General features: G+C 35.2%; 1 protein-coding gene across 2 annotated transcripts in view; it reads right to left on the bottom strand.

Moving 5' to 3' along the window:
- The window catches only part of CNOT6 (CCR4-NOT transcription complex, subunit 6), a 65,195-nt gene that overhangs the window by 26,053 nt on the left and 25,752 nt on the right, over positions 1–13,390 (bottom strand). For both annotated transcript variants that reach the window (XM_008572508.1, XM_008572509.1), the window contains exons 3-4: positions 3,112–3,298; positions 1,029–1,114 (exon numbers count right to left, since the gene is read on the bottom strand). In XM_008572508.1, coding sequence (XP_008570730.1) covers positions 1,029–1,114; positions 3,112–3,298 — 273 coding nt within the window. The remainder of the gene's footprint in view (positions 1–1,028; positions 1,115–3,111; positions 3,299–13,390) is intronic.

Raw genomic sequence — 13,390 nt, 5'->3', positions numbered from 1 at the left:
GATATGATTTTATACACACTTGTGAACATATATTTGTGGGTTTTTGAATACTGTTATTTCATGATAATATAAAAAGAATTTCTAGGAATAAAACCTCATTTATAACTGTATTTTTAAGAAATAAGAATGCAATTCTTTTTTTTTTTTTTTTCCCTTTTTGTCTCTTTTTTTGTGACCGGCAACGGATTGCAACCCTCAGTGTCGTGCCCGTACCGGACCGGGACCGGCAACGGGATCACAACCCTCAGTGTTGCCCCCGCACCTCGCTCAGCCAGTGAGCAGCCGGTCTGTATGTGGGATCCGAACCCTCAGCGGGAGCGCCGCTGCGCTTCCCAAGCGGCGCACTGTAGCAGTGCGCCACCGGACCGGCCCAGAATGCAATTCTTTAAGACTTCATTCAGTGACTTTTGTTTCGGAAGCAGTTTACAGTATGCTGGACACACTTACCCAAGACTGGTGAAGAATCACTTAATGTGATAAATTTACAGGTATTGACATATTGTTAACATATGACTTAATCTTGCTGGCACAAAAAAACATATGTCCTAATAGTTCTTCATGGATCAATTATATCCCCCATTTCAAGTCCTCATAAATTAAGTTTTAAAAAATATGTTCAAATCCTCATCTTTATTAGCAGGTCCAAATGGATCAAAATTTTCTACTTACTATTTTCTGTATTTTATGAGAGTCTCCATTTTTTCAGATTTGAACATAAGAAAAAAATCTGCATAACATGATGAAATAAAGTGTGGCCTCCTGAGTGTATTACCAGAACACAGAGTTGATTAAAACAGAGGCTAGAAAAAGCAAGGCTGGGCTAGGAGCGAAAAAGAATACAAAGACTAGTAGACAGCCTATAGCTGAACAGACAAGAGAGAAAACCATTGATGTTTCTAAGAAACGGATAGTTTGGGGAAAAGTAAGCCTGCAAAAAAATCCCCTGGAGAAAGGATTCTCTCTCACGGCTTCCTGTGATTCAAAGACATACACAGAAACTAAAAGAAGCACAAATGTGGAAGTCGTACCTTTCAGGCCTAATGTCTGCAACTGAAACAGTTTTCCCAGCTCAAAAGGTAGAACTCGTAACTGGTTGTTATTTAAATGGAGCTCCCTGTTGATGTAAAAATTCCAGTAAGTCAGAAGACACTTAACCTTTAACTAATAGTTAAAATCAACAATATAATTTCTAGAAACATAAGCACCTAATATAAAAATTTTATATTATATTCCAATGTCTACTATAGTGCTTCTCAAACTATATGAGGTTAAGAAAAACTAACACAGATCAATCAATACTTTTGTAAAATACAAGAAAAAATAAATTACTAGAAAAATGAAACAAGGAAAATAAAGGACAAAAAACAAGCCCTAATTTTTTACAATTATTAAATTCAACAGAGATATATAAAATTATTCATTTATCTCACTGCAGATTGGTAACACACAGTTGCAAACTGACACCAGTCCACAGACCACACTGAGTTGCACTGGTCTAGCATACATGGGATATACTATACATATTTAAGAATGCAGAATTAATAAAACAGCCTGACATGAATTGTTAAAAGAGAACTAAAATGATCATGTAGCACCAACTCAGAAGAACTTATAATAGACACACAATTAAGTTTATGATTACTATCTCTCCAAACTTACTGAAGTTTCACTTTAGAAATAACGGCAGCTGTATTAACTACTAATTATTTTAATGATTTGTTTTGTGTAGATAATCATACAAGGGTACTGCAAAAAGTTCATGGAAAGGCTCGTATTTTCTTTTAATTCTATTTTTCCACTAATGTTTTGAAGTACCCTCGTAACATAAACATCAAAGGAATCTTCAGTAGGGAAAAAAGAGCAACCAGAGATCCAACACTGAGATACTGGCAATTTCCACATTAAGTTTTATTTATCAGTTTTTAAGTGTGAAAGAGAACTATTTCTATAATGTTTGGTTCTTGAAATTTAAATGAATCATGGTTGCTACTGAGCAAAGCAGAGGTCTGTGAGGACATAAAATCAAGAAAAACTAGTTCTAAATAATTGGTTCCTATTTAGTTCCAAATATATTATATGAGAAAGGAGATCCTTTAAGTAAATTAGTTTTAATTAAAAATGGTCATAGTATATACTCAATAATTAAGCCTAGGAAAACATCAAAAGACTGGACTGGGAGCAATATAGACAATAAAACTTTCATGAGGTGCTTATTCCTCCTTACGACTTGGCTAATGGTAGAAAGCAGCAGAAAAGCCAGTGGAACCACAGAGAAAAGGCAGGTGATATGAAATGGGGCAAGATATTCCATTGGGATTACCACAACAGCTGGAATTTGGTTTTATATTTATCTTGGGTATATCTTGTCTACCTTATAAAACAGAGGTAATTAAAAAAAAAAAAAAAAACATAGCAATTACCATTTGTTAAAACACAACATGCGCCAGGTATGGTGCTAGCAGCTTTTACTCCTTATTTCAAACATCCCTAATCTCATGTTAAGAAGCTTGTCCTAGATCACACAACTTATAAATGGCAAAGTCAGGATTTCAACTTGAACTTTGTGCGACTCCAAATCCCTACAATCCTCCAAATTCAATAATAAATTCTAGCTTCTTTCAAGTCCATACATACGTGCCCTGGGATGGCAAAAAAGATTTCATCAATTGGCAATGGTTCCCTGGACTCAGCGTTAAGGATACTATGATACCCCAACCAGCTGTCATAGGTGAGTACATGGTATAACACAAGTGCCTCACAGTTGTGGGTACCACCACATTGCCCAAAAATTTTGGTCCAAGAATAAAGTACATTACACAAAACACAGCAGTAAAAAAAAAAAAATTTCAGGCAATGGACCTACCTAATTTATTATTTATAGTTGACATTAAATTTTCCCAAAGAACTTTTCATAAAGGTTATAGTTTACTTTTATTCAAGTACCATTAAATGCACCAAGGTCAAGAGTTTGGATCCTTGTACTGGCCACCCCTCTCAAAAAACAAAAACAAATACCATTAAATGGACAGTGTTGTTTCCTAACAAAACAAATACTACATATTTTTTGGATGGTAGTATACAGTTAGTATTTACTAAGTTGAATCTGCATACCTGAGTGATACCATGTTTCCGAGTTCTGCCGGTAAACTACGGATTTTATTAGAGGACAGGTCCAGATACACCAGATTGTGAAGCTTAGCAATATCTGAAGGAATGCGGGACAGGGAATTGTCACTCAGATGCAAAGCTGTCAAGTGAGTTAGTGACCACAAAGATGAGCTTAAGCTTCTTACTTTTCCTGTAAGAGAAGAAAAAACAGGGGAAAGATTATATAGTGCTCTCTACAATTTGGTCCATGAATTAAATAAGATTTAGCTGTTTTGATAAGTAAATTATTATCAAAAATATTGTGGAATGAGGTTAAGAGGGGGAAATCTTATCTATTCTAGAATAATTCACTGCTATAATTAACTTATAAACTCTCCACTTAGCAAATTAAAACAAAAATTTAAGGCAATATATCAATACTTAGATTGCATCTTTATTTTTAAGAGCATAATGGAATGGAATTTATCCCTTAAAATGACCTCAGATAAGGTATGAGAGAATAAGTATGAATAACTTATAGTAATGATAAATCCAGTATTTGTTTTTGTTTTTTTTTTCCTTTTTTGTCTTTTTTCACGTCCGGCAACGGATTGCAACCCTCAGTGTTGCGCCCGTACCGGACCGGACCGGCAACGGGATCGCAACCCTTGGTGTTGCGCCCGCACCTCGCTCAGCCAGTGAGCGGGAACCGGTCTGTATGTGGGATCCGAACCCTCGGCGGGAGCGCCGCCACGCTCCCAAGCGGCGCACTGTAGCAATGCACCACCAGGCCGGCCCCTAAATCCAGTATTTGAACATCATATGACTGGTCGGGACTGAGGCAAAACACTCTAGTAAAAAATTCAAAAAATTCTAGTATCTCAGAGGCTGTTCACATCTGTACTCCAGAAAACAAGAATCTGTACTCCTAAAAACAAAAAGGAGAACAATATATTCTAAGTTTAATTGAGTATTAAGACCAGAGTAACCAAGTGATCATTACATCAACAACCTTGTAACTAAATAAAATCTGTTCTGTATTAAGTACAAATAAAAATACATGCCCAGAAACATTTCAGGTATTTTGTTATAACTACATATTCAAACAGTAGTAGACTGGATTCACTGACTAAGAACAGAATGACAATCTTTCAATGCTCTATTATACTTATTATATAAGTGTAAAATCTATACTTTGGCACTTCTTGAAAAGATGCCAATGCTTTCTACAGTCCATCTAAGAACTTTCCCCATAATCCCCTTAATGGTTCAGGATCTAATCTGACAGAGAATGAAACAAACAAATGGAAATACATCAGTCTTTGAGAACTGATTAATTTTCTACTAGCTGAAAAAGCAACCTTGAGACTTCTATTTCTAATCAAGATGGAATAATAGGAACTAAATTTACCATCCCACCTGCAACAACTACAATATCAGATAATATACATGAGTCAACAAATTTCGGAGATCAGACACCAACCACTACAGGAAAGTGATCCCTGAAGAATGGGAAACACAAGATGGGTCCTACAATTGTTTCAGCTTATTTCCTGAACAGGATTTGCAGGAGGCAGCACAGGGAGGAGGATCCCAGGTTGAGCACCGTGATTTCCTCTGTGTTCTGAAGACAGAAGCCCAAGAAAGCCAAGATGACTAGAATTCAAGAAGGCAGAACATAAGAGAGGAGATAAATGAACAGACAGAGAGGTCTGGAGATCTGAAGACAGTCTCCCTCAAATTTTCAACTGAGTATTGAACAACACATGTAGGTGAGAAACTGCCTGAGCCAGAGGAAAAACACACCCAAAAGGATTCTTGAGGCAACAACTCCCCGGTTCACACAGAACCGAGGGTAGATTTTTCCCACCTGCCAGAGGGAAAAATCTCATGACTCACAAGGCCCTGGGCTTTATTAGTGATACACAATTAGCCCTAGACTAAAGGTTATTCTGGTCTCACCTAAGAAAGTTTAAGATCAAGCCTCAACAGAATCAAGCTGTTTCCAAGTAAATGACTTGACAGTATTAAACTGTTTCCAAGAAATAATGCTCAAGACTAGTTGTAGGAATATAAAAATATACATCAACCAAGAAGGTAAAATTCACAGTATCTGGCACCCAATTAAAAAAAAAAATTACCAGGCAATTAAACAAAAAGGAAATAAAATCCATAATGAAGAGAAAAATTAACCTAGTCCAGAAGAGATAATGATGATAAAATTAGTAGACAGACATTAAAAGTATCAAGAAGCTAGAAAACTAACCATTTGAAGCAGAGATAGAAATAATAGCACAGACATCCAAATGGAACTTCTAAAGTTGAACCCAATGTCTAAAATGAAAAACAGGATGGGATTAATAGCGGATTGGAAACTACAGATTAGTGAACTTGAATACGTAGAACATAAACTATCCAAAATGAAACAAAGAGAAAACACACTGAAAAAAATGAAACAATACAGCAGTGAAGTCTGGAACAATTTCAATAGTTTAATATATACAGTTGACACTTGAACAACATGGTGGGGAGGGGTTAGGGGCACCAACCGCCCCATACAGTTGAAAATCTGCATATAACTTTTGACTCCCCCAAAACTCAACTAATAACCTACTGTAGACCTGAAGCCTTACCAATAACATGGTCAATTAACACATATTTTGCATGTCATATGTATTACACACTGAATTCCTACAATAAAGTAAGCTAGAGAAAAGAAAATATTAAGAAAATCATAAGAAAGAGAAAATACATTTACGGTTCACACAGAACCGAGGGCAGATTTTTCCCACCTGCCAGAGGGAAAAATCTCATGACTCACAAGGCCCTGGGCTTTATTAGTGATACACAATTAGCCCTAGACTAAAGGTTATTCTGGTCTCACCTAAGAAAGTTTAAGATCAAGCCTCAACAGAATCAAGCTGTTTCCAAGTAAATGACTTGACAGTATTAAACTGTTTCCAAGAAATAATGCTCAAGACTAGTTGTAGGAATATAAAAATATACATCAACCAAGAAGGTAAAATTCACAGTATCTGGCACCCAATTAAAAAAAAAAAATTACCAGGCAATTAAACAAAAAGGAAATAAAATCCATAATGAAGAGAAAAATTAACCTAGTCCAGAAGAGATAATGATGATAAAATTAGTAGACAGACATTAAAAGTATCAAGAAGCTAGAAAACTAACCATTTGAAGCAGAGATAGAAATAATAGCACAGACATCCAAATGGAACTTCTAAAGTTGAACCCAATGTCTAAAATGAAAAACAGGATGGGATTAATAGCGGATTGGAAACTACAGATTAGTGAACTTGAATACGTAGAACATAAACTATCCAAAATGAAACAAAGAGAAAACACACTGAAAAAAATGAAACAATACAGCAGTGAAGTCTGGAACAATTTCAATAGTTTAATAAATACAGTTGACACTTGAACAACATGGTGGGGAGGGGTTAAGCGCACCAACCGCCCCATACAGTTGAAAATCTGCATATAACTTTTGACTCCCCCAAAACTCAACTAATAACCTACTGTAGACCTGAAGCCTTACCAATAACATGGTCAATTAACACATATTTTGCATGTCATATGTATTACACACTGAATTCCTACAATAAAGTAAGCTAGAGAAAAGAAAATATTAAGAAAATCATAAGAAAGAGAAAATACATTTACAGCATTGTATTATATTTACTGTATATATATTTAAGTGGACCCGTGTTGTTCAAGGGTCAACTATACAGAACTGGAGTCCCCAAAACTGGGCTAGAGTGGGGACAGAGAAAAAAAATCTTAAGAACTAAAAGCAAGGAACAACTGGATATCCACATGCAAAAGAATGAAGTTAGACCCTTACCTCACACCATATACAAAAATTAACTCAAAAACTCTTAGAAGAAAACATACACATAAATCTTCATAGGCAATGGTTTGTTAGATATAACACTAATAGTACAAGCAACAAAAGAAAAATTAGATAAATTGTACTCCATCAAATTAAAGTCCTGGGCTGGCTGGTTAGCTCGGCTGGTTAGAACTCGGTGTTATAACACCAAAGTCAAGGGATTAGATCCCCATACTAGCCAGCTGACCCACAAAAAAAAAAAAAAAAAATTAAAACCTTTTGTGCTTCAAAGGACATCATCAATAAAGTGAAAAGAAAATCCACAGAATGGGGAGAAAATATTTGCAAATCTTAAGCCTGTTAAGACACATGTATCCAGAATATGTAAAAAACTCTTACAACTCAGTAAGAAAAAGACAAACAATCCAATTTAAAAATGGGCAAAAGATCTAAATGCACATTTCTCCAAACATACAGAAATGGTTAACAAATACATGAAAAGATGCTCAATATCATCAGCCATCAGGGAAATACAATCAAAATCACAATGATACATCAATTCATCCCTACTAGGATAACTAAAATCAAAAAGACAGGTGATAAGTATCGGTGAGGAATGGAGAAACTGGAATCCTCATGCTCTGCTAGTGGAAATGTAAAATGATGCAGCCACTTTAGATAACAGTATGGCAGTTCCTCAAAAAAGGTTAATTTAAACAGAGAGTTAACAGATGAGTCAGCAGTTCTCTCTTAGGTATATACCCAAGAGAAATGAAAACATATATCCACACAAAAACTTATACACAAATGTTCAAAGAAGAACTGTTTTTAAGAGCCAAAAAGTAGAATCAATTCAAATGACTATCAGCTGATGAACAGATAAATAAATTAACCATTGCTGAGGACTGGGAGCTTAAGGGGAGATGGTGAATGACTGCTAATGGGTACAGGGTTTCTTTTCGAGATAATAAAAACATTCTCAAATTGATTGTTGTCAATGTTGCACGACTATGTAAATATACAAAAAACACTACAGTGCACTTTAAATGGGTGAATTGTATCTCAAGTTGGAAAATCCACAGAATGGGGAGAAAATATTTGCAAATCTTAAGCCTGTTAAGACACATGTATCCAGAATATGTAAAAAACTCTTACAACTCAGTAAGAAAAAGACAAACAATCCAATTTAAAAATGGGCAAAAGATCTAAATGCACATTTCTCCAAACATACAGAAATGGTTAACAAATACATGAAAAGATGCTCAATATCATCAGCCATCAGGGAAATACAATCAAAATCACAATGATACATCAATTCATCCCTACTAGGATAACTAAAATCAAAAAGACAGGTGATAAGTATCGGTGAGGAATGGAGAAACTGGAATCCTCATGCTCTGCTAGTGGAAATGTAAAATGATGCAGCCACTTTAGATAACAGTATGGCAGTTCCTCAAAAAAGGTTAATTTAAACAGAGAGTTAACAGATGAGTCAGCAGTTCTCTCTTAGGTATATACCCAAGAGAAATGAAAACATATATCCACACAAAAACTTATACACAAATGTTCAAAGAAGAACTGTTTTTAAGAGCCAAAAAGTAGAATCAATTCAAATGACTATCAGCTGATGAACAGATAAATAAATTAACCATTGCTGAGGACTGGGAGCTTAAGGGGAGATGGTGAATGACTGCTAATGGGTACAGGGTTTCTTTTCGAGATAATAAAAACATTCTCAAATTGATTGTTGTCAATGTTGCACGACTATGTAAATATACAAAAAACACTACAGTGCACTTTAAATGGGTGAATTGTATCTCAAGTTGTTATCCAAAAAAAAGAGAGGGGCAGAAAATTTTCCATATTTGATGAAAACTATAAACCCACAGACACCACAAAGCTCAATGAACCCAAGCATACAAAAATTCCATAATAAGCAAAAAAGAAAACTACAAGAAAACACATCATAATCACATGGCTTAAAATAAATGATAAAGAGAAAATCTAAAAAGCAGCATGGGGGTAGGGGGGAATTACATTCCATGCTGAGAAACAAAGATAAAATGTCAGCAGACTTCTAGTTGTAAACAATGCAAGAGAGAAGACAGTGGAAGAAAATCTACAATGTACTGAAAGAAGAAAAAAAAAAACCCTGTCCACTTAGTAATCCAGTATACATATTTTTCAAAAATGAAGGCATGTTAAATACTTTTCTCGATATAGGAAAGATAAAAGAATTCATTGCCAGCTACATGATAAGAAATTAAAGAAAATTCTTCAGGCAGAAGAAAGATAATACCAGATAGAAATCTGTATTAACACAAAAGAATAAAGAGCACCAGAAATACTGAATATGTGGGTAAACGAGAGATACCTTTTTAAAAGCAAAATTAACAATAAAATACTGTGGGGGTTATGACATGCAGAAGTGACAAAAGAAGCATAAAGGATGTAAGAAGAAATAAAATTGTACTGTCATAAGATTCTTTATACTATATGTGAAGCAGTAGAATATTACTTGAAGGGACACTGTGATAAGTTAAAAACTTATACTGTAAGACCTAATCAACTAATGAAACAGTTACAGCAAAAAAAAGCCAACAAAGGAAGTAAAATGGAATAATGATTAAAAAAAAACCCTCAATTATTTCAAAACAAGGCAGAAAAGAAAGAAAACAGAGCAAAGAATAAATGGCATAAGTTACAGCAAAAAAAAGCCAACAAAGGAAGTAAAATGGAATAATGATTAAAAAAAACCCCTCAATTATTTCAAAACAAGGCAGAAAAGAAAGAAAACAGAGCAAAGAATAAATGGCATAAGTAAGAAACAAATATCAAGATGGTGGATTTAAAATCCAACCATTGGAATAATTACATTAAAATTAAACAGTCCAAATACCCCAAATACAATGAATAAATTGTCGATTTGTGTATCAAAAAGAGTGAGACCCAATTATAAGCTGCCTACAAGAAATGCACTTCAAATATAAAGACAAATAGGAGAGCATAAAAAAAATAAATAAATCATGCTAATACTAATCAAAAGAAAACTGGAGTGGCTATATAAATATCAGAGAAAAAAGGTCATTTCATAATGATAAAAAGGTCAATTCACCAAGCAGACATACAATTCTAAATGTTTATGCAACTAATAACAAAGCATCAAAATACTTGAGCAAAACCTGATGAAAGTAGACAAACCCACACTGTCAGAGATTTCAAAACCCTTCTCCTAACAAGAAAGCAAAGTAGAAAGGATATAGGTGATTTGAACAATGCTACCCACAAACCTGACCTAGTTAATATTTACAGAACACTCTACCCAATAACTGCATAATACATACCCTTTTCAAGTGTGCAAAGAATATTTACTAAGACAAATCATATGCTGGGCCACAAAACAAGCCTCAATAAATTCGAGGGGATTAAAAAAATAAAAAATACGTTTTCTGACAAAAATATACTACATACCCATGCTAGAAAAGAAGTAAAGTCTCCAATCAATAACCTTGGCTTCTACCGTAACAAAGTAGAAAAGAAGAAATTAAACCCAAAGTAAGCAGAAAAAAAGAGACAAGCCTAAGAGCAAAGATCAATGAAATACAACAGTGAAAAGCAGACTAATGAATTGAAAGCTGGTTCTTGCAGAGGTATGATAAACCACCAGCCAGACTGATCAGGAGAAAAATAAACAACACGAATTTCTAATATCTGGAATGAAAGATAAAATCACTACACATTCCACAAATATTAAAAAGATATGGGTCACAAAAAATCTGTTCACATGTTTACAACTCAAACGTTCTTCAAGCAGAAAATGGATGGACACACAGCGACAATGCAGACACTGGAATACTACTTAAGAATGAAACCTACTCATCTGCACAACTTGCTTAAATGCAAAAGGCTCCGTACTGTAATATTCCACATATAGGACATTCTTGCAAAGACAAAACTATAGGGACAGAAAAAAAAGTCAGTGGCTGTCAGAGCCTGTGGATGGAGTAGTTGACTACAGACACTGGGATTTTGGGGGGGCACAGAACTATTCCATATGTTCATTTTAGTGGTGGTGACACAACTGTATGTTTGTCAAAACTTGTAAGTGAACACAAAAAGGGTGAAATTTATTATAGGTAACTTACATCAATATAAAAAGATAATAAAGGAATATTTTAAACAATATTATGACAAATTCAACATACTATATGAAACGTCTTTCAATTTCATAGAAAGACAGAAGCTATCAAAACGCACTCAAAAGGAAAGATAACTTGAACAGACTGATATATGAGTACGTCAAAAAGTTCATGAAAAGATTTGTACTAATTCTATTTTTGCACAAAATTTTTAAATTATACTTATATTACAGAAATTGAATTTGTACTTAAAAACCTTCCAACAAAGAAAATTTTAGAACCAGACAGATTCACTGGTGAGTACTACAAAACAGTTAAGGACAAAATAATGCCAATTCCATTCAAACTCATCCAGAAAACTGAGGACAAGAAAGGATATTCTTCAAATCATTCTGACACCAACCTCACCCTGATACCACCCAGACAAAAACAGTATAAGAAAACTACAAAACTTTCCACATGAACATAAATGCAAAAATTCTTAATGAAAAATTCAAAGGATAATGACCAAGTACGGTTTATGCCAGAATTCAAAGTTTGTTGACTATTCCAACATCAATGTAAATTCACCATCTTAGAGTAAAAAAGACAAATGTTACAATTATCAGAATAGATGCAGTTTAAAAAGCATTTGACAAAATGCAGCATCCACTCCTGATTTAAAAAAAAAAAAACAAAAAAATTCAGTAAATGGTAAGGATGAATGGTTTCCCCCTAACATCAGAAACAAAGCAAGAGTGTTCACTCTACAGGAGGTTCTAGCCAGTGCAATAAGGCAAGAAAAATAATGACTTGGAAGACAGAAAAAAACACTGTTCTTATTTGCAAATGGCATAATCATCTACGTAAAAATCCTATCAACAAAAATGTCACTAATAAATTTTTCTCCACCAAAATAAACTTGTATTAACTTGTTATAAACATGTCTGAAACAGAACCAGTCTGAGGCATCAAGAAGGGTAAAACATCAGTTTGAAAAGAACTCCTATCAGAACAACATGAATTCTGCCAAAATGGAAGCAAGAACAAACATCGAACTTAAGGATGAAATAACGCCAATTCCACTCAAATTCATCCAGAAAACTAAGGATGTTTGCGAAGCTCGGGTGGAGTAGTGGTGAAATCACTGATGTTTTATGAAAAGCTTATGGGGACAATGCCCCAAAGAAATCAGAAGTTTACAAATGAAAAACTTGTTTTAAAAAGTAATGAGATGATATTGAAGATGAACCCTGCACTGGCAGACCATCCATACCAATTTGTGAGGAAAAAATTAATCTCGTTTGTGCCCTAATTGAAGAGGATTGACGATTAACAGCACAAACAACAGCCAACACCACAGATATCTCAATTGGCTCAGCTTACACAATTCTGACTGAAAAATTAAAGTTGAGCAAACTTTCCACTTGATGGGTGCCAAAACTGTTTCAGATCAACCAGAAACAAGCAGAGCTTTCAATGGAAATTTTCAACAAGTGGGATGAAGATCCCGAAGCATTTCTCCAAAGAATTGTAACAGGAGATGAAATGTGGCTTCTCCAATTCAAACCCGAAGACAAAGCACAATCAAAGCCATGGCTACCAAGAGGTGGAACTGATCCAGTCAAAGCAAAAGCAGAACCGTTAAGAGCAAAGGTCATGGCAACAGTTTTTTGGGATGTTCAAGGCACTTTTCTTGTTAACTTTCTGGAGGGCCAAAGAACGATAACATCTGAGTGTTTTGAGAAAGCTAGTCAAAGCTTTAGCAGAAAAATGCCCAGGAAAGCTTCAAAGTCCTTCACTACTACAATGCTCCTAACTCATTCCTCTCAAACAAGGGCAATTTTGAGAGCGTTTCGATGGGACATCATGATGCATCCACCTTACAGTCCTGATTTGGCTCCTTCTGACTTCTTTTTGTTTCCTAATCTTAACAAATCTTTAAAGGGCACACATTTTCTGCAGTCAATGATGTAAAAAAGTCTGAATTGACATGGTTAAATTCCCAGGACCCTCAGTTCTTTAGGGATGAACTAAACAACTGGTATCATTGCTTACAAAAGTGTGTTGAACTTGATGGAGTTTATGTCGAAAAATAAATCTTATATATATATATATATATATATATTTTTTGTCTTTTTTCGTGTCCAGCAACGGATCACAACCCTCAGTGTCGCGCCCGCACCGGACCGGGACCGGCAACGGGATCACAACCCTCGGTGCTGCTCCCACACCTCGCTCAGCCAGTGAGCGGGAACCGGTCTGTATGTGGGATCCGAACCCTCGGCGGGAGCGCCACCGTGCTCCCAAGCGGTGCACTGTAGCAGTGCGCCAC

Source organism: Galeopterus variegatus, unplaced genomic scaffold (genome assembly GCF_000696425.1).
Source record: "Galeopterus variegatus unplaced genomic scaffold, G_variegatus-3.0.2 Scaffold797, whole genome shotgun sequence".
NCBI lineage: Eukaryota > Metazoa > Chordata > Mammalia > Dermoptera > Cynocephalidae > Galeopterus > Galeopterus variegatus.
This window is presented reverse-complemented; position numbering and strand designations above follow the sequence as displayed.